This window comes from Pholcus phalangioides, unplaced genomic scaffold (genome assembly GCF_987345545.1).
Source record: "Pholcus phalangioides strain wild (caught in Gottingen) unplaced genomic scaffold, Ppha-v1.0 ptg000010l_1, whole genome shotgun sequence".
In the NCBI taxonomy this organism is placed as follows: Eukaryota; Metazoa; Arthropoda; class Arachnida; order Araneae; family Pholcidae; genus Pholcus; species Pholcus phalangioides.
Genome location: NW_028301603.1, coordinates 31,364,900 through 31,388,139, shown reverse-complemented (window position 1 = coordinate 31,388,139; position 23,240 = coordinate 31,364,900). Strand labels below are relative to the sequence as shown.

Sequence of the window (23,240 nt, the reverse complement as noted above, 5' to 3'; positions counted from 1 at the left end):
ACACCTTATGAGGATTTCCGTAAGTACTAACCAACACAGTAATTTGCAGCTGGAGTGTCGCAGCAATTTGAGAATGAGTTGTCTCAAGATTGGGTAGAGGGTGCCGCGAGATATATAACTATAATCTAATCAAGTCTCTTGAAATTATAACTTAAGAGTCTTATTATTTAATTATTTTTAACGTACCCATGAACGGCGTCATAGGATCCTACATAAAGCCCGATACGAGTACCTACAGGTCTGAAACACTTTTACTGGACACTGCCGCAATAGCTATATTATCACACGGCGTTCCTTTTCCGTATCGGTACGCTCACCACACAGTGCCTAGTGTATATGAATACAGTCACATAAATAATTAACAGGGAAAATCTAATTCACAAGAAAGATTTAATTCATGTTTAAGATCTAATTAGCAGGAAAGATCTAATTCACAGGAAAGAGCTAATTCATATGAGAGATCTAATTCACAGGAGATATAATTCATGTGGAAGATCTAATTCACAAGAAAGATTTAATTCGTGTGAAATATCTAATTTATTTATTTATTTATTTAAATACAAACTACAGGCAAAAGCCCAGTTACAGTTTCAATATATGAATACAAGAAAAACATATATATACGAAATTCAAAGTAATTAACAGGAAAGATCTAATTAACAGGGAAGATCTAATTCATATGAAAGATCTAATTAACAGGGAAGATCTAATTCATACGAAAGATCTAATTCGCAGGAAAGGTCATCGCAATCGCCGAATATAGAGCTTTTCGAAGAAAAACCATCGTATTCTTCCTCATATTTATTCACAAAAACCGAATGTTTCCTTGTTAAATATTTGAAGTACCGATTGAAGTAAACATTGAGGGACCTCTACCTGTATTTTCTCTTGAAAAAAGCAAGGTTCTTCTTCTTCTTCTTCTTCATCAAAACGGTGCCTCCAAGATGTATTTTGACCTCTCGACCCACAAATCGGGGGAGAAGAAAAAAAAAGAAAAACACCTTCATTTTCTTCACGTTGTTGATAGTCTTATATGCTTTTCTTATTCTTTACCTGTTTGGCTATGCAAGAGCTATATTATAACAAGCAAAGGCAGGTGAACTAACCGTGGGTGGGGTCTTCCTTTCTTTTTGAATATCCCAAGGAAAAAATAAAGAGTTCTGCCTAGAAGATCTAAAAACCCTGCGGTAAGTTCCAACACTTAAAAAAAAAGTAAAAAGAACCCGGTGGTGGTCATTTAAGAAAGTGTATACACTATTTCCACTCTCGGTGTGGGTGTGACAACCTCTTTTAGAAAGAAGTGTTGAAAACTTTTGCACACTTTTCTCCTCCTTTGATATAACCTGCATTTTCAGACATGGTTGTTGTGGGGGTGGACCGACATCGTTTATATCCCAAAAAAAAAAAGAAGTTATGCATGACCCGTGAAGTTCTCTAAGCCTTTTTATTTAGGATAAGTAGTTGCTGAGAGAATGGAAGATTTTTATACCCCGTCTGAAATAGCTCTATAGCGCCTCCACGTGGAATACCAATTGAGGTGTTTTTACATTATTTTACATTATATCTAAATGTGAATAGGAGGATTGTCTGTGGGATCAAAATGTATTATGTAATCAACGTTGTGTGTGTGTGCGTGTGTGTGTTGGCACTCGGTTTTAATGTCCGTAATTGAATACAATGGGAATTATATCTGCGGCAGGGCCGGGCGAGAGGAGTCAAAAGGAAGTGGAAGGATATTATGTAAAAAAACAGTTGATAGATGCCTCTCGTTGTATGATTCGAATCGGGTATCATGAAGCTGACCTACCTCCACCGGCTGAATTTGTTCGCAGCGGTGATGGATTTGATGTGCATCGTGTGCAACCCCTGGGGGTGGGGGGGGGGGTTGTTAACCACTATATTGTTGCGTTTGAAGTTTGATATTCTTATAATATTCGGTTGTGGCAAATTATTTGGGGGTTTGCTTGAATTGTTGTACGAAGATGAGCTTAGAAGATCATACCTGGGCGTTTCGCAGCTTGAAGAAATCGGAAGTATAGATGCCACGGAGTTCCCACATCCTGAAGTCTATTTAGCCTGAACTTTTTAAAGAGTATGCACGCCTCTGACTTTGGCGCATACTTAGAGGGTAAGTTATGGTAGTGCGCAAGCCTCGTAAGCACGACTAGTAGTCAGCAAGTATATGCTTCGATATTTCTCAGAGATGTGAAACGGGTTGTATGTCGGGTCAGCAGGTATCCTACACCTTTCTAAGAAGTGCGGATACATTTTCACGCATTTCTAGAGGCAACAAGTCTTCTGTATTTTTTTGAGAAATGTCGGAATATTCCGCGTATTTCTAGTGTTCAGCGAGTCCCCTACGCCTTTATAGGGAATGTTGATACATTTCAAGCATTTCTAGAGGCTAGTGAGTCTCGTACGCTCTTGTAAGGAATTCTGATACATTCCACGCATTGTTAGTGGTCAGCAAGTACCCCAAACCTTTCTAGAAGTGCCGATATCATTTCTAGTGATCAATCAACATGTTACTTTGAAAGGGACAAATAAGCTTCCTACGATTTCCAGGGATGCGCACGCCCCTTCTCCGCATTTCTAGGGGGTACAAACGCTTCCTGTGTATTTAAACTTTCATGAAGAACTCCAGCTCTTCTGATGCATGTATAGGAAAGGGCTGGATAAATCGCAAAAAATCTAGGCTCCAGAAAAAATTTTTACGCGCCAAAACTTTTTAACCGAAGAAAAAGGCCCAAAACAATGCTTTTGACTTTTTCAGGGCATAGTCACCATCTTTCATGTTGACAGATAGACTGATATAAATTCCAAATATTTTGCGCTGCAATTTAATAACTATACAAAAAAAAAAAATTTAGGCATCAATACCAATTTTATAGTCGCCATGGCAACCTGGCTCCCCGGATTTGTACAGCCTTGATATACACTCGAGAGCGCTTCCTCCGTATAGCTTGGCGTTCGTTAGACCCTCCAATTGCATATCTTGATTTACGCAAGACCCTCCAATTGCATATCTTGATTTGCGCAAGACCTTCCAATTGCATATCTTGATGTGTGCCTAATTTCTAGACGCCATTACCTCCTTCTCATAACTGGAGATACGCACACCTTCTACGCACGTCTGGGGTGTGAGGTGTAACAAACATCTCCTGTGCATTTAAACTTTCAAGGAGACTCAAGAAGCCCACCCCCCCCCTCCGGTATATCTTGACGTACACATGCCCAATATCTATACATACGCAAGCATAGGCGTGAGCAGAATTTTCTCAGGGGTGGGGGTTTCAATTTTTTTCCTTCTCGGGGGGGGGGGGGGGAGGGCTTACGTTTTTTCCTGTAAATTAACATTATAATCTCGGCTTGGGGGGGGGTTAGACACCCCCCCCCTCCCCCCGTGTATGCCAATGTACGCAAGACTGACTGATATCTGGACACACGCAAGAGTGATATCTGGACATACGCAAAATGAATATTTGGACATAGACATACGTAAATCCGACTCATACCTAGAGGTACGCAAGTACCTCAAGGTACTAATTCTCAAGAATCAATTTAGTCGATCCAAAATGATTGAGTAGGTTATAATCAACCATTCAATAACGAGGCCCGCGATTGGATTTGATGTCAAATTCCAGTTCGATCGACATCGGAATTTGACATGACAGTTATACGCGCATACGCAGCAGGATACGCAATATGGCTGAAGAGGTATGACCATCTGCTTTTTTGGTTGTAGGTAGGAAACGGATGACGTTCGTGGTGATGATGATTATGACTGAGCCCCTAGAAGCCGGAAAGTCAAGCCAATGGGCGTGCGTTGGTGTGTGTCACGACAATAGAATTTCATAGCGGGGGGAAAAAAAGATGTAATGAAAGTATGTAATGACAGCACAGCCGCAATCTTTACGTTTATAACCACTTATATACAGTATAATACGATTCCCCTCCCTCTCTCTCTCCTCCTATGGGGCATTGCACAGTGGCAGCACCGAGCAATTTCAGATGTGGCTTCCTGTCTTGGAAAATCTCCACGACAGATGTGCCCTGTTCTATTGTACAGTAGCATCGGACCGTGAATCTAATATGTACCAGTGTTTTGCCTGCATCATGGACAGGTGAGGCTGTACACACACACAATTGCAAGGTGTGTGCTGCGTTATCATTATCATTTATCTACTAAAATGTATTATATCATCTGTTTGCATCTGTGCGGACACGTTGAGCGTGCGCTATGCGCGGAGAGTGGGGGAGGGTGATTTTTCGCGATCACGATCAAGATTCACGCATGTAAGCATGTTATAACGCTCGTTTTAAGGATTATGGAATCATTAATTTGACATTTTTGTTACCTGTTCCCGTAACGTTGGAGGCATAGTGATGGTGATGGTGGTGTCCACTGCCGTTTCTTTGGGAAGAAGAAGACTCGTAGGGTAGTAGGAGGTCGTAGGTGGCCAATTTCAGCTCTTGACCAGCTTCTATGTCTTCGATGACTTCCAGGTATATCTGAAGAGAATAAGATGAATTAAGGCATTTAGTGTCATTCAGATACAGTTTAGACCAAATCTGTCGCGCGGATAAATCCTTAAAATACACTAAGTATAAGCATGGAATATGTTTTGTAGCTTATAGCTCTCGAACCACCGATAAGACCAATACCAAAAGTTTCCTACACCTTTATAGGGGTTGCCGACACATTTCACGCCCCTCGTAACCACGTCTTGGGGTGGTTAGTAAGTCTCTTGCAACTTTCAAGAGGGTGCCGACACAGTTTCATGTGGTTAGAAAATATTTTACAGTGTTTTAGGGAGTGGTCAGATTAGCCAAAATCACGGGAAAATAGGAAAACGTCTGTTAAAGTACTGGCCATACGGTCAACCTATGTAGAGGATCAACATGTGGCGTTAACCTCATAGTTTGCCGCGCAAGAAAAAAAAAAGAAAAAAAGATTTACACATAAAAAGTTTCTCATTGGATGATTGATGCGGAATTCCGTCAAATGTAGCCGCGGCTACTAGAATCACGTGATTCGAATTCCACCGAAAAAGACGTCGTAATCTAGAACATCCCACATGGGAATCAGTAGAGGGAGGCTGATCCAGCCCTTGAAGAAAGTTTGAAATAGAATCTCTTCAAAAAGAGGCTCCTCCATCTTCTTCCTTCCAGAATAATATCCAAAAGATTAACCTCAAGTAATGGATGACTCTTGGATAAAGAAGGCAAAACAAAAAAAAAAGACGTTGGTGGAAGTGAATCCAACCACCAAGAACCATGGGGTGCGCCCATCATATACACAAGAAGAAGAGGAAGGGGTGAGTGAGCAGCAGCAGCAGCACCCATTATATATATCTTCAGTACGAATGAACCTCAAGACTCAGTCGAGAATTAATTCAGAAGCGCTTTCAAGTTGATTTAATGATGGTAAAAAAATCCTCTTTAAATATGGAAGGAAGGAGCGCCCTCCCCACCCCCCACCTTGAGAACCAGCCCAGGAATAAATAAATAGACCAGAGAAAAGGGTGGCTTTTGATGGCCTCCCTCGATAGCCCCGACGTGTTCTTCATTCCGTAGGAGCTTTTCCCGAACCCTTAACATACATCAAAATAAGTTCCACACCCTTTCGTAATATCATCCATTGACAAGAAAGTGGTCATTAAATTGCTCAGTGAGGATCTCCGCACAAGCCTGTATATGTGTAATACATAATAATATGGGAGTAAATATATTAAAAATCAGCCATCACCATGGCAGACGTAAACACATTTGATCCCGTGTCTGGTTCAGCGTCTGGCAATTGATTTTGCAGTGAGAGAGAGAAAAACATCCGTCTTCTGTTAATATCGGAGAGAGAGAAGTATATTTATACTAATACCAGTTCTTAGGAAACTGATATATGTGTTAACGCGGCCAATGTCCTAACTGTGGGTGTTTCGTGAATCGGCTTCGGACATTGGCAGTGATCTACAGGGTTATTCAGAACTCACGGACGGGCAAAAGTTTTAGAAGGAGCGATCGATGAACAAGCGATTTCCGTCGCGCGATGCGTGGTCGCAACGCAAGCGTTAAACCGCTACACGGGGGAGCTCTCACTGAATGCATAAAGCGTTGATTTTGCCACTTGTCGTCATCGCAGAAGGGATTGCCGGTTTCAGGAAAAGGCGGACGCTCATTCCATGTATGATGATCCCGGAAGCTCACAGACTGCAACGTGGGGAGGGGGGGGGGATCGGGGAACGTTCGACCGATTGAGCCGGTGTCTGTGTGAAAGGGTTTTCTAGGCACGCCCTGTGTCTTGCATGCCGCTGACAAGGGAACCAGCTTTGAGCGTACACTGGCTCAATCGCTCGGAGGTTCTTTGATTATGCTCACGTCTTGCCGGAAAACATTCCCGGTGCAGTCTACGAGAGAGAGCTTCCAGAGAATTCCTTTCCAAAACATGGACTGAATTCCATGTTTGCTTTTCTCATGATTCGTGAAACCAGCCATCCTATATGCAAACCACGACAGAAACGACGATGAATGGCAAAACTGTGAAAAAATGCCAAATACTGCCCCTACTGCCAAAAATGGCAGTGCTATATGTGTTCAATTACAGCGATGTCTCACCAAAATACACCCTCGCATCGGGTTAAGGACATCCAGGCTCTGTCGCTGAGGTAATATAAGCCAGGGGTTTTTCTAACGTAGAGTTGATCGTGGAACCCTTAATGGTTATACGGCTTGTTCGGCGGAACCCTCTCTCTCCACAAAACAATTTTTTTAAATATTTATCCAAAAAAAAGTACCGTCTCAACAGCATCATAGCCCCAGGGCAAAATAAAAGAGGGCTTAGGCCTCACCTCTTAATCAGGGGCGTAAGCAGGATCGACCTTTGAAGGGGGCACAAAAGGCTTGGGGGTTACAAAAACTGTTTTCCGAGAAATATTGAGTTACCATCCTTCAAAAAGCGTCAAAATTAACAGATAGTGGTTTAAAATAGCACATAAAAGGTATTTTCATCGGATGTTTTAATTTTTTTAACCGAAATATTGAGCTTTTTTCTTGGTCGGCTTGGGAGGGGGCACTGTCCCCCTGTTCCCCCTCCTTTGCGAAGGGGGTGTCTGCTCTTGTTATACATATTTATTGTGATAAATCATTGTGCCAGGGGATGGGCTGGCAGAGGTCCAGCCCGGAGCCCGAGATTATTCTCATCATTTTTTTCCACATTTATAATGTAGGGGGGCCCTGAAGAGTCTTACCTGGGAGCTCACCACAGATCTCAGCTTAAGGACCCTACTGCAGGATGGAAGGATGGAGATGGGCGCGGTGCGCCGTGCCGTGACTGATTGAACTCATGTTTGGGACTGAAGAGGTTGGAGCCCTGTCATCCTATCGGGAGGCATATTCACGAATCAAGAGCTTTGATTATAACCATCACCAGAGCTCCCGAACAAGAAATCTGGCATGTACTGTAAATAATCATGATGCTAACCATTGAATCATAAGGTATTCACCTGAGTTGTCGGTATTTTTACACTATAAATTCACTATAGAGGAGGCCCACTAACAATCTCGGTCTACGGTCGCCTGGTTCCAGGATGAGAAGGGGAGGGGGGTCATGATGAGCACAGAAACGCTCATCAACGGGGGAAAGGAAAAGTTTTATTCTTACATGAAATGTGCCCTCCAACTTTAGTTGGAGGGCATGAGGGCATATTGTCCATACAGTCGAATCCCGTTATAACGAACTCTAAGAAACCAGAGAAATCACTTCGTTATAAAGAAACTCCAGCTTTTGGCATTATTCCTATGAAAACTTATTTGAGGGATTAGAAAAGTGTTCGTTAAAACGAGATTTTCGCTATAAAACGTATTCGTTAAAACGGGATTCTACTGAATTTTGTAAAATTTATTAAATGAAAACAACCATGAAAAAAATGGTGCCTTCTCCTTTTGTCCATAACCAACAAACGGGTAAAAATAAAACTTTATCAACCACAAAAAATATCCCTTTTAGAAAATAATTATACAGTACAGGATGCAACATATTGAAAAACATCATTAAACTGAAACTTTTCACTGCCATCTATCAAATGAAAAAGACAACTATTATGATTGGAATTGGTAATTCGTTTCTGATTTATGTATTGCATGAAAAAAATTAATACAATATAATATTTATCAATATTTTATAAACAATAATAATAATTAAATTATTAATTTTACGTAAAAAAATTAACGGTTGATATTTATACAAAGTAAAATAACGTTAATAACAATTGCAAAGTGCGGTTTGTTATAATATCCGTAAAGCATATAAACCAGAATGAAACCGTTTCCTTCCGCTTTTTATGCTTTCGACCATAATAACCGAAAGCCAAGGATGGTAAAATTTGTTTTGCTAATTACTAACAATAACTTACTTTACACAAACATCAACTGTTAAAATTTTGTGGCAAACTGAATTATTTAATTTATATTATTGCTCAAAACATATTTATCAATGTCATGCTGTACGTTTTTTATGCAGCACGTTATTTTTCATCAATTTTATTTCGAAGGATCATTAACAGTTGTGTTTTTTTTTTGATAGGTGGCAGAAGGTATTACATTAAAAAAAATTGTTTCTCAATATCCGTAAAGCATCCTGTACGTACTATATAGTTATTTTCTAAAAGGAATAGTTTGGCTGATAACATTTTCTTTTCACCCATTTGTTGAATATGGAAAAAAGTAACTAAGGCCAGCATTACACTATTAAAGTTTGGTAAAAGTACTTTTATAAAAGTTGAAAAATGTCAAAGCATTGGTAGCAAACAAATTGGTTCTAACAAATGCAATCAATAACTTTATTGGTTGTATTTTTCGAGTCTTATAAATGATCTTTCATGAAACTTTTATAGTGTAATCCCGGCCTTAGGCTACACTATAAAAGTTTCACAAAATTTCATTTATGAAACTTGGAAAATTCAACCAATGAGGTTGCATTTTTTCGAATGTAACCGATAACCTTTTGGTTAAATTATTCAAGTTTTATATAAATTAACTTTTATGAAACTTTTATAGTGTAATCCCGGCAGGCCGGGATTTACAGTAAAAATATGATAAAAGATCTTTCACAAAACTTGGGGGAAAAAAACCAACAAGCCTATTGATTACCTGTTTAGCCCTCCTCCCCCATACTGTAAATATGTATCTGTGTCCCCTGTCACATGCTCTCACACCCTCTAGGTCACTGTTTTCGTCTCTCACTCCCCATCACTCATTCTTTTGGTCACTCACATGCTTCCACATTCTCTAGGTGAGTCATTCAAGTGGTCTGGATTTTTTTTAAACGACACTATCTCGTTGAAATTCAAAACAAAGGACAGCTTTGCCAGTATCAGCAACAAGAAAGTTTTCTTCTTTGAAAACCTCTTCTGGATCCTGGATTTTTAAGGGTTCCATGGAGTTTGATCATGTGGAACCCAAAAGAAACTGTCACGGAACCCCAGGGTTCAACTTCAGGTACTCAACTTCCTAACTGCCCATCCATACAGTATACATTCCTCTGCCAAATTTCTAAGAAATCGGTACATGCATGAATGCGTGTTCTGATTGTATATGTGCCCCCCCCCCCCTAACGTATTTATGATGTCAGAATTGTGCTTGTGCTGCCAATGTCCCCGGGAACACCGGGGTTCCCGTGTTAATCGTGTTCTTTTCGTTTGTGGCAAGTCACTTCACATTTTCAGTATACAATATCTCCCCAGGCGCGCACACACACAACTTCTCCTATACGGAAAAACAAAACGCTTTAGCAGGTACTTTTCATGCATCAGCAAGGGATGTACCAGGCGTTTCTCGACCGTCATACTCCAGAATTTAGATCTCAAACATTGAATATCCAGTACGTACTTCGATTTTTTATTTTGTTTCCCAAAATCCCACAGGTAATCATAATACACTTAGTGGCATTATGACCCGAATTTCGAATGACATTCAGTAGGGCTCGATTCCCGGCAAGATAATGGGTTTCGATTTCAAATCACCCAGAGCTAGGGAGATTTTCTGCGTCCGCACAGGTGATTGCCGACAATTTCCGAAGAGACAACACACTCTCACGCCGCATACCTACAAGGTAAGTACTTGACATTGCAATCGAAGGAAGCAATTTACGGAACGGGAATAAGAAACAGGGCCAATGGATAGTTGAGCAATTTTATTCCATTTCAAGGTAGTTAGTGTTTTTTACCTCTCGTATAAGATAATGATTGGGAACTACGGAAATCCAATCGGAGATGACACGCATGGATAGACCCCTTGGCTTTATTTTTCATGCTGGAATAGCTACGGTAAGACGAAATAATAATGAGAAAGAAAAGAAGCTCAAGAGAGACCCAAGTTTGGTTCGTTACCACCATTAAGAGGTATTTGGGATATTATAATATTAACGAGATCTCGTTGTCGCCATCTTGCCTTCCGAAGAAAAAGAGATCACTTTCTTTTTTTTCCCATGGAGATAGATAGATAATATCTCGATATGTGAATGTGTGTGTTCTTCTTAACCATTGAGGCATAAACCGAACGGAACCCAAGACGTTCCGGTCCGTTTGAGTGACCGTGGCCGGTACTCGCTGGTGTGACTGACTGACTGACACACTTCTTTCTTTCTTTTCTGCCACCTTATTTCCCATGTCATCCGGAGATTAAAGAAAAATAATAAGAAAGGTGAGGTGAAAACGTTGCTGCTGCTGCTGCGCTGTCACCGAATGTCATGCCACGCGTGATAACTTTTTCTTTTCCGATGTCCCTTTCACCGATCGTGGAAACGCTTTCGATTCGTCACTTACAATTCTTCCGGCGAGGGAAGGGGGCGTACTGTGCCACAGTATATTGTTGCGCCTATAAATTGTATGTACACTATAAAATCTTTCAAGGGGTGTACTCAAGCTATACCTCAATTTTCATGTGATGTGAGCACATCTCCCAAGTCTTTGTATGCGTATGAATACTCATATCTGTCTCCTGTGTAGTTATGCAGAGATTAGAGGATATGCATGTCTCTTTAAGTAATTCTGGGGATATACATGTCTCCTTAATAATTCTGGGGATACGCATGTCTCCTTAATAATTCTGGGGATAAAAGTCTCCTGAGCAATTCTGGGGATACGCATGTCCCCTTAATAATTCTGGGGATAAAAGTCTCCTGAGCAATTCTGGGGATACGCATGTCGTCTTAGCAATTTTGGATGGGCGCGTGCCTCCTAAGGAATTCTGGAAATTCCTTCCACTAGACCCGCCTGCCCCCCCCCCAGTCGCGTCCCTGTTTACAAACAAAACAGAATGCAAAAAACGCCGAGTGCTAATTCCTAGTGGTGCCATCTATTGTGAGCGTCCCCCCCCCCACTTCTCAGTTTTCGAATCTGGAAACTTTAGTTTAGCGGATTCCCATGCTGCTGTTGAGACGGGCCTCACCTCAATGGACCAACACAGTGTTGATAATTACAAAGGAATCTACCATCTCGATGACTCGCCGACTCCAAAACTAAGGATTCCTTCATCATTTTGTTTTTTTTTTATCGTTCAGTATCTTAAAAGATGGAGGAGTAGGAGGAACTTCCTTTCCGTTATTGTCCGACTTCCCATTTAAAGAAAAGATATACTTGTAATATACCTGCCACTTTTCTATTTCGGGACACGCGATATCGTTCCACGAGAAACATAAAGAAAAAAAGTCGAGGCGACGCCACGCGCGCGCACGCGACCATAACGTCACGTCGCGATCAAATACAAGATTAAATCGACGAGGAAAAATTTATATTTATACAGTATATAATAAAAGTCGTGACCTCGAGTACCGATGAGGTAATAAGAATGGTTATATATATATGAGAAAAATAACAAGGGGGGAAAATGCGGAATACACATCGATGGATGGAGTGACATTATTTAAGACATCTACAGCATTGTAGTTATGTGGTCATGGTGCACGATGACTGGGTATTGGATTTCACCGATAACGAGGCGCACCCCCCCCCCCTGATCTGGAAGTATTTTTTTTTTCCTGTTTGTGGGCGCCTCACGTGTCCGAGGTATAAAATACTTCGAAATTTCCTGTTGTGAGACATTTATTGAGGCATGTTGTGAAATCGAATTTGACAGAAATTTTTGTTTACATGCTGGTAAATCATCGGAATGCGACTAAGACCACGAACTAAGCGCGTATTAACTAGTGTCTATGGAAAAAGAATGCACGATACAATTATTCGCTTTCGTAATTGACCAGGAATCACGTAATTGAAGTAAAAAAAATTTGGATGAAAACATGACATGTTTGTGCAAATTTCAAATAACGTATGATTTATTTTTTTTTAATTTAAAGTTTCACAAAACAATGGTTTTCTCCAATACAAAGTTTCTCTTATAATTCCGGATGATGTTTTTTCCTACGTGTTGTAGAGTAATAATGGCTTAATTTCAACGCTGCTCCAAATAAGAATGGTTTGATTCTTGCTCCAAACACCAATTGTTGAAATCGAATGCGCTTCCTAATGACAATACTTTTTGTTTTGTTTCCGGTAACAACAGTTTTTTCACGTTTTAAAAATCAATGTATTTTGCTTTAATTTCAAATAGCTACAGTTATTGTTGTAAGTGTTAAGCTAAAAGAAAACAATGGTTTCTTTTTCAATATAGAATTTCTTTTATAATTGCCGAATGATCGTGTTTTTTCAATAACGAGTAAAATGACAATGGCTTTATTTCTACACTGCTTCAAATAACAATGGCTATATTTCTACGCTGCTTCAAATAACAATGGCTATATTTCTACGCTGCTTCAAATAACAATGGCTATATTTCTACGCTGCTTCAAATAACAATGGCTTTATTTCTACGCTGCTTCAAATAACAATGACTTTATTTCTACGCTGCTTCAAATAACAATGGCTTTATTTATACGCTGCTTCAAATAACAATGGCTTTATTTCTAGACTGCTTCAAATAACAATTGCTTTATTTCTACACTGCTTCAAATGACAATGGCTTTATTTCTACATTGCTTCAAATAACAATGACTATTTCTACACTGCTTCAAATAACAATGGCTTTATTTCTAGACTGCTTCAAATAACAACGGGACGGCTCGGATTTTTTACTGCTCCAAATGACAATTTTTTAATTCTAAACTGCTCCAAATAAAATTTTAACAGCACTGCTCCAAATAACAATTTCTTTATTTCAAAACTGCTGCGAATAGCAATGTTTGACTTCTACGATGTTCCAAATAATAATTTTTTACTTCAACGTTGGTCCAAATAACAATCATTTGATTTCTACACTGCCATAAATAACAATTTTTTGATTTCAGCATTGCTCCAACATAAAAATTTACGACTTCCACACTGCTCTAAATAAGTTGTTTGACTTCGCCACTGTTCTAACAATTCTTTGATTTCTGCACTGCTCCAAATAACAATTTTTGACTTTACCTCTTCCAAATGACAACGATTTGGTTTCAACATCGCTTCTGGACGGTTTATAACTTTTGGACATAACAGGGCTTAAAATGATCATGTTACAAATACAAATACAACGCAACAACAGGCAAAATGCCCAACGAGGTAGCTAAAAAAAGATGCCCATAACAAATATGGATGTCATATATATCTAAAATATAGCAACCCCGATTAAAAATGCAATTATATAAACCAGCGGTTCTCAACCGGTGCTCCGCGGAGCCCTTGGGGCTCCTTGTGCTCTCTCTAGGGGCTCCGCGGCCGCTCGACGAAAATAAAAAAAAACAGTAAAATTAAAAAAAAAATTATTATAAATGTCTTTAAATAGTAAAAAGAAATCAGTAACTTTGATGAATAATTAAAAAATTGGCCTACGGGGCTTCCCGCCATAGAATTATTTTACTTAAAAGAGCTCCGCGAATCAAAAAAGGTTGAGAACCGCTGATATAAACTGAGACTATATGAGACCATAAATACAATGCCCTTAAAATGTATTTATGGTTGTCCTATTCTAAGTATGCATAGCTTCTTGATTTACTCCAATGTGTTATCGTATTTCTTTTTAAACGTGTCAATTTTGTTAGAATTCACTACCCCCGGGGGTAAACTATTCCATTTATTCACAACCCTGTTAGTGAAAAATGCGCAGTCATATAGGCGTATACATAGGATGTTATCGGTGCAGGGGAGTCAAAAAATTTCTTTATGAAGAGAAGAAGGAATGCCTCCTTCTTAAAATACCATCATCCCCGTTTTTTAGTGAAAAAAAAAAAATCTTGGGTACGCCATTGTACGCAGGCAAGAAAACCTAATAAGGGGAAAGCAGAAGCAGGCGATTTGGCTCTGCTCCAGAGAGAGCGATGAACTGACCAGGTCCTATTGCCATTCTTGCCTATGCCTGTCACCTCAGACATCCCTGTTAAAGGAACGCTCCAACGCCTTTGATCAGAAGACGACACCATAGTCACCGAAATTCAAAATTACAAGACAATGGCAACGAAGCAATGACAAAGTCCAGTTGAAAATCAAACTCTTGAGGCCCAATCAATAGGGGGAGGGGGAAATCAGTGATCCTCTTCCTTTAAAAGACGAGCTGAGAACTAAGTCCGTGGTCATCGGACCGTTCGTTATTACGTACAGGAGATTCGTAAAATGAGAATCACTCGTGGAACCAATCTGTGCCTCTGAGCTGAATGATCTCTTGTTGGGTTTTGTCCGTAATATGTTATAATAAATGCAGTTAGCCTGTTTTTAGGTCCTCCTAGAGGCGAATGCACTGACAATGAAAATCGTCCAACGTCGACGATGATGATGATCTCTTTTCAGTTACGGCTCGTTAATTTCTTAAGTCATCGCATCTAATCGCCTAAAGGAAGAAAACGAGGACCAACAAAATGAGCAGGTCATTCATAGCCTCTTCTTTATTTTCCAGCTGAATACGCATACTCAATACTACTCACTCAGCTCGATTCAGTTGCGTATTCTTTCCCTGTACTGATTTCTGTTTTTAAAGCGGCTAATTGCCCTCGCACACAGAGATAGATAGACAGTTCCCTTGTTGTGATTACAAACGTGGCCGTATATTTCCGTGGTCTCGTGGCTATTTTTATACCCGCGGGTATATCTCTACTTACGTCGGTAACACAAGTACTTTTTTGTTGTTCTCTGAATGGTCATTAGTTATTTCTTCGAGGTGGGTCAGTTTTGTTGTTTTTTTCGGATTTGTAACGGGATGATGGGCACTTTGCATGTGGGTGAGCGTAAGTTTTTGCGGTCATCGTTAATTTTGTCGATTGGAATTCGATTCATTTTGTTGTGATGTTAACGGATTGGGATTCGATTTCAAAAAATCAAACCCTTATTATTCGGATCAAAAAATCGAACCATTACTATTCGGAACAAAGAATCGTACCGTTATTATTAGGAGAAAAATAATAAAACCGTTATCGGAACAAAAAATCTTATTCGGAGCAAGAAATCAAACCGTTATTACTCGGAACAAAGAAAATTCAAATTGTTATTATTTGGAAAAAAAAATCAGACTGTTACTATTTGGATCAAGAAATCAAACCGTTATTATTTGGAACAAGAAACTAAATCGTTATCGGATCAAGAAATAATACCGTTATCGGATCAAACCGTTATTATTCGGATCAAGAAATCAAACCGTTATCGGATCAAACCGTTATCGGATCAAACCGTTATCGGATCAAACCTTTATTATTCGGATCAAGAAATCAAACCGTTATCGGATCAAACCGTTATTATTAGGATCAAGAAATCAAACCGTTACTATTCGGATCAAGAAATCAAACCGTTACTATTCGGAGTAAAAAATCAAACCGTTACTATTCGGAGTAAAAAATCAAACCGTTACTATTCGGAGTAAAAAATCAAACCGTTATTACTCGGATAAAAAAAAATAAGAAGAAAAATCAAACCATTATTATTTGGATCAGGAAATCAAACCGTTATCGGATCAAGTTTGTAGATATTTAGGTAAAACATTATAACTTTTTGAACTAATCATTGAATTAATTTGAAATTTTTTATAATATATTTTCTACATAATACTATATAGCATAACCTCTAATACCTAAAAAATGATATTTATAATTTCTTTTTGGTAAAATCGTTTTTTTTCTGCTCTTCTACCACGACCCAAAAATCGGATTTATAACTCAGCCTCGTTTCTGTAACAAAGGATTACTAACTCAATTATACAGGGCATTTTAGCTCAAAGGGACTTGAACACGATCTTTACAACAATATCCTGGGTCCCCACGTGTTAAGAAGAAAATGTTCATCACTCAAATTAAACTATGAAAAATGAAAATTATATAACAGTTATGATTGTACAAAGCCCCATTATTTCTCTTTCGAATGATGACAAGCATGCAGAGATCGTGAAGCAATTTAACGTATTAAAAATTTACGAGATATGCAGTTGGCTGCCGCGATATACTGAGTACGTCACTTGACGGCATGTGAAGTCCGGGCCCGACGGACAACGGTCAAGTGTGTATCACAGAACATCTTCTAGCCTCCTGCATACGCTCACAGCAGCATGATAACGATAACTTACAAAGAGAAAAAATTAAGCTTGGCTTAACTTTAGCTTCGGAATGCACAAAAAAATCATCGACGGAAAAAAATTTGATAACATTATCCGAAGTTTCAACAACATAAAACGAATTTTTACCCATGTTATGGTATTGTTCCGTTCCTTGCAAAAAATGATAAAAATACCCAAATGATAACATTATTCGTGATTCTAATACGCGGCGTCGACTGTATTTGATTCTTGGGTGAGTTAGCACTTGTGCGGAAAATGTGACTAACTGGAACCAGATATTATCAAGAACTCTACCTGTTGCGACAATATGAACCTGGACTTTATTTATTGATTTACTGCTGATTTTTATACAAATACAAATATATATACAAATACAAATTCAAAGCCCACAACAGGCGAAATGCCCAACTAGGTGGCTGATAAAAAGATGCCCATAATAATATGGATGTCATGTATTTCAAAAATACAAATCGATACATTGATCCATTACTGATTTTAACATGTGATTGGTTTTATTTAACACGTTTTATTCTGATTATATTAGCTGGAACTCACTGGTGATGTGCACAATTAATTGCATCTGTCCACGCGTACAACAGCTTATATTTGCTGCCAGTGATGGCCAGCGACGTGATTTCAATATTCAATACATCTCCGGAGGCCCCCCGAGCTCCCATACGACAATGGGCTTGAATCACCTTGTGTGATAGAGCTTGGGTGTAAAAGGGAGACCCCTAAACACACTATTACGACATTCAGTGAACCTATGCCCAGCACGTGTTCCAGAAAACTTGATTTCACTGTTTTGATACGAGAAAATGAAATTCCCCAACAAGTCACAACGAAACTGGATAGTTATTTCCATTCCAACGCAAACAAAAAAAAAGAAACATTCGTTATGATCGTGTACGTTATTACTGGAATCGTCCAAATGGAGAGAAGGGACAACATATTTGTCAACGTTAATAAGATGTTAGAAAGAGGAAAAACGAAAACACACACACACACCAAAGTGGGCCAAAAAGGAAAAAAATGCTCTTAATTTGCAGAACAAGAAAGACTTTCTCTTGTTAATGTTAACCCTCATTAGAGACGAAGCGGAACTGAGGACAATCACAATGATGATGATGACGTCGATGGTGGACATTGAATCAGAGCGAAGAAATCACGGTTCCGAATCTGAGCCACTCACACAGCGAAAGTGGTTTAACGTATACACAATACTCAACGACAAACCTGGTGAGCGATTCAGAGAAGTAAAATGCCAACAATGACTTGCAAATTTCTCTTCCATATTTTCGACAATCGATCAATTAGATTATATTTCTCTGATAACGATTGTTAAATTGGGAATTTACATGATTGTTCCGTTACTGGAGAAATATATTTTGGATTGTTATGTCAAAATAATAATCGATTGCTGCAATGTATTTTGATAAACTTTGTTTATCGGCAGACGGCGCTGCATTGAAATTTTTTAAAATTCCGAAAAATGTCTGCAAAAAAGTCTTTCTACAATAACTGTAATGAAATCTATCATGACTATTTTTTGAATACATCGTTGATAGGCTAACCCTTCTCATGTTCAAGTGTAATTTGTTATCGATGTGTTTGTTCACGTTGAAAAATTCTTTGTCCCAGGAGTTCTCAGACTCTGCACCTCCAACCCTTGCCAGGGTTTCTCTGACAAAGGTTTTCTCGACATAACCTGGATATTAATAAATCCAATATTTATAATAATATAAATATTCTTTATTGAGCAGCTCTGAGGAGCCGGCGGAGCTCGCGGATAAGCATTGAATTGGACATAGATTTCCAACTGGTGTTCCGCGGAACCCTAGGGTTCCGTGAAAGCTTTTTTTTGGGGCTCCACGGAATCAAACGTCACGGATTGATTCGGCAGAATATCTTCGTGAGTATGCGTGCTATTCTAATGAAAATGCACAGAAGTATTGAATATTGTTAGTACAATTTGTATTTGAAGTTACAAGTCATTTGCTGCACAGGGTTGTTCAAAAGCATTTTTTCATCTTATTTACTATTTTTGTCGGTTCCTTAATTGCACTCGTGACTGGATATTGTGAGTACAAGCATAGGGTTCACGCGATCGAAATTTAAGAACACCATGCCGAAACTCCAAAAAAGAGTACATAATTTCTTCTTGTAAGTGAATCTGAAGCAATGAATTTTCGCTCACGAATACGAAACCAAACGAAAATATCGAATCGTTCTCAGTTGTCTGAGATTGACTGACATCTCTAGTCCTTGGACCTAGAAAATTAGACGAGTCATCGGAGATATAAAAATACCCTTTTCTTGTTATCCTTCTAAAATGGAAAAGATTATAATCAGCGTCTGCCAATAACAACGCCACGATTTATTGTCCTTCGCCATTATAACACAACGTATTTGCTTAATACATATTCATCTGCATATTTAAACGTGGTGACGTCCGCAGCAGCATCAACAATCGAAGAGAGAGATCAGACGTATTATATACGTTATAATCACCAGACATGATCTCAACATGGAAATAGAGAAGAATCGTGGTTTCGTATGAGACTTTGAGGAGGGAATGGACGGACGCGGACGCCGCCATTATCTACTCGTGTTACCGGAACAGACATTAATTTACGAATGAGACAAAAAAAAAAAAAAAAAAAAGAAAATTAAGAAACAATCGAGAATGAGAAATCTTCAGGGTTATCTTCATTAACGTAACATCCCGTTGTTACGTCGACGTTGGGTGTCGTAACACGATGGAAAAAGGATTCATACCATCTAAGAAATGACCATCAGTATGAGTATGTTGTGTGTGTGTAATACCTCTTTTCTCTATATCATACTCGTAAGAGAATAGGAAGATGTCGCAATTCCAGGAGAAAAAAAAAAGACATAGGCGTTGCTGGTATAGGGTAGCATCGGCAGAAAATAGTGACGTTTCAACAATTTCCTGTGCGTGCCGCAAGTTCTAAACTGTCACTTAAAAATAATAATAATGAGTAGTAAAAAGAACAAAAATACGATCGCTTATCTCGGCACGCACACGCCACACAACCCTGTGCTCTATACATATTAGTGAAAGTGGATAAGAAAAGAAAAAAAAGCGCAGTTGCTTCGGAACAATGCGGTAACTGGTGCCAATTATTTATTATATAGCACACACACACACACACCACTAGGCGGGGTACCGCACGCTGCTGGACGTATGACTGGCACACTAACAACGATCCATACACACGATAAAACAAATATATAGGCCTATTGAATTGCGAGGACCGGATTCGCGATGGCCAAAATATCGCTCTTAAGGAAAACAACTTTAGAGAAAGTGGGCACACAAAGATGTTACTACAGATGGACTCGTACAGGAGATGGGCGTCGCCATATTGAATTATTGGTTGTTTTTATGCTTGTTAAGCGTTTGAATTGGTCTTAAATTGTTATATTATAAGGAATGAGGGGGGGGGGGATGATGGAGTCTTTTGTCTTTATCGGGCCCTAATAGACAATGAGGACAATCCTCCGTGTGGGACCATGAATCCTAAGCAGGAAATATGCATTAGCTCCTATGTCCATCCGGTCGTAATCACGTGGATACCGCCGTGTACTTCTCTCTCAGTGTATTGAGAAGTAATTGAAGGATCGGGAATAGGCCTATATATACGGGAATAATTGATATTGATCATTCTTTTACAAAGACCTCGGTATAACGTCACCCCTATGAATCGAATGAAAATGACTCCATAAGTGACTTAATTACGGGTCCAGGCTTGCTAGTTACGTTAGCAGAGCCCTTCAAAAACTGACATTATAGGCGGGATGACGTTAAAATTGGTCAACGTTTTACCGAGGTCTTACGGTATTTGGTAATTAAATCATGGAAGGGTGATGGAGGTATTTTTCTTTATCGGGTCCTAATAAATGGTGATGGACAGTGAGGACAAACCTTTGTATTCCCCCCCCCCACCCCCCGGATCCACGGGAAATATATATTAGCTCCTTAGCTCCTATGTATTCTTCCCATCCGGTCGTAATCTCGTGGATGCCGCCATGTTGTCCTCGCTTCATGCCACCCACAAGTATTGAGAAAGAGAGCGGGCCACTTCATTGATTTGAAAATGTGTTACGGGCCACTTTATTAAGAAATATTAAAACAGCATCGCAGGTTGCTTGAATGAACAGCAAATGTGCTGCAGGCTACTTGAGTGGTCTGGAACTCAGCGTAGCAGATCATTCAAGTGGTCTGTGAATATACCACGGTGAAATGTAAATTTACCGCGGGTCACTCTCCCTCAAGTGATCTGTGAATATAGATATACAAATATAAATACAACGCCACAACAGGCAAAATGCCCGACGAGGTGGCTGAGAAAATGTTGCCCATAACAGCAACCCTAGCAGAATTACAGCAACCCTAATAAGGCCGTGGTGATCTGCAGATACGCCGTGGGTGACGTGAATGGTCTGGAACTGGGTTGCGGGATGCAAATATGATTTGGAACTGGGCTGCGGGATACTTAAGTGGTCTGAAACTATGTTGTGGGACAGTTACGTGATCCAGAAATGTGCCTTTTATTTTTTTACAAAATCAGGTTTGAGGTCACGGGCCACATCAGATGACTCCGACGGCCATATTCGGTCCACTGGTCATGAGTTGAGCATGTATGTGTTAGTTAGACGAAACGCAAACGCGCTAGCGCGTTTCCAAACGGCCGCTCCGCGAACGTTAAAACGGCATTCCTGTTGAAATTTATCGGGAGAAAAAGGACACCGCGTGCATGCAAATTTAACCTGCAGGAAGAAGAAGAAGAAGAAACCGCATGCAAATCTGCATCACAGCGAATAAAAGGCGCGAACACCAGCCCCGTGAAGTTATTCCAGCGTGCAACCGTTCTAACAGTTGTAACGTACGGGATAATGCCGCACTTTTAGTAATACTGAAAAAGCAGACATGCCTATCATTTACGGAGCTGCAAACGGAAGTACGACAGAGGCGGCACGAATGTACGGTGAGCGTTTTTCCCCCGCCAGCGGTTGCCCAATCCGAAAACATTTGCGAGCTTGGATCGGCAGCTGTGCGAAACGGGATCCTTTTTTCCTTCCCGGTCTGATGCATTGTGACGCAGATTTGCATACGGTTTCTTCTTCTTCCCCCAGATTACATTTGCATTTCAAAAAAGTACGCAGGTCTTCGACGCATTTCGGGGGGCTGACAGGGGTCCTTCTATGATGTCGCTCAACTGTTCTACGTAAATCTTTCGTTACTCATTTTGCATTTCAAAGGAATAGTCCTGGAATAAACCAGAAGTACCCTTTATAACCAAAGGTCCGGGCCCAACAAGACGATGTGAAACTTTCTTGTAGGTTCTTGTGGCAACTGAACATGATGCAATCTTGATGTCATCTGCGCAGGCAGATATCTTCAGCTGCGAATGAAGCCCAAACCATGGCCCCCAAAAGGATGGGGTTGACAGGGCCCCAGCCCCGTGGTCCGGGACAATTTCGATCATTTTTTGGTTTTTTTTCACGCTATAAATTCACTATAAAAGGGCCCGTGAAAAGTCTGATCTGCGGGCTCGCCAAACGTTCCCAGCCTAGGGACCCTGCTCCAGGACGTGGGGCCATGGCTGAGACAGACGTGGATCTAGGGTAGGGTGTTGGAAGGGGTGACTTGAGTTCGTCGGATCGTCCCATATTTTAGATACCAGACAAATTTTCCCACATTATTCGACTTTTGGTGGGGCGATCACCCCCACCGCTCGGTCTTGATTCATGCCTGTGCGGTGCACTGAATTGAACATTAATGCATTAATGACATTTGATTGTATGTGGATAGGCTCTTTGAGAAAAAATATAAAACAGACATATAATACGGCTTTCAAGTCTTTTATAATACTTCCGAAATATGTATCCCGGGCGGTGGTGTGGGGGGGGGGGAAACGTCCATACATAGCTTAGATGGCCTACCCTGTAGAAAAATGGCGCATCATCATAATAACCGCCTTTAGCACGATCTTCATTCTCAAAGTTCATCCGCGCCTTAAAGGTCTTTTACACGGTTAGAGTTCCTTGATCCTAGGCCTCTAATCTAAGAAGCCTTCCATATTACGGCCTGAAAAGATATTACATACACGTATAGGCCGATGCAAAGGGAGGGGTAGAGAAAGAAAGAGATATTTCGAGCGGCAGTCATCTTAAGGTGGCATCACCACCATCATCATCATCATCATAGCCATCACTTCCTCTAAGAGCCATTTTTCTTTTCTTTACGCAACCCATTCATATCTAGGGTTCGTTATCGATGCAGACCTTATTAAACTCGGCCGATGTCCAGTCGAACACCAGATGAGAAAGAGGGTGAAAAAGATAGAGACCGAAGAAAAAAGCGAAAACAGGGGCGAATCCGGGTTAATGAGGGCCCAGGCCTTAAGGCGAGGCGGGGCGGCCGCCTAGAAATGTATTAAAAAAAAAACAGATACAAAAACTGATAAATGAAATAAAGGGTTATATACTGGAAAAGAAAAAAGAACGTCTTTCATGTGTATATATTTTTTGTTGGTGTTGTTGTTTCGGTGCCGATCGGTGTCGCGTTGCCCAGCCCCATACTAGCCATCATGTGGGCCATCGTGGCCGCGAGCGTTCAATTTGGATTTTGGGAAGCTTGAATGGCTGCTACT

General features: G+C 40.1%; 1 protein-coding gene across 1 annotated transcript in view; it reads right to left on the bottom strand.

Annotated features, from left to right (window-relative positions):
• The window catches only part of LOC149081272 (histone-lysine N-methyltransferase MECOM-like), a 250,487-nt gene that overhangs the window by 99,979 nt on the left and 127,268 nt on the right, over positions 1-23,240 (bottom strand). The window contains exon 4 of the mRNA XM_089238110.1: positions 4,359-4,512. Within this exon, the coding sequence (XP_089094236.1) occupies positions 4,359-4,512 (154 nt within the window). The remainder of the gene's footprint in view (positions 1-4,358; positions 4,513-23,240) is intronic.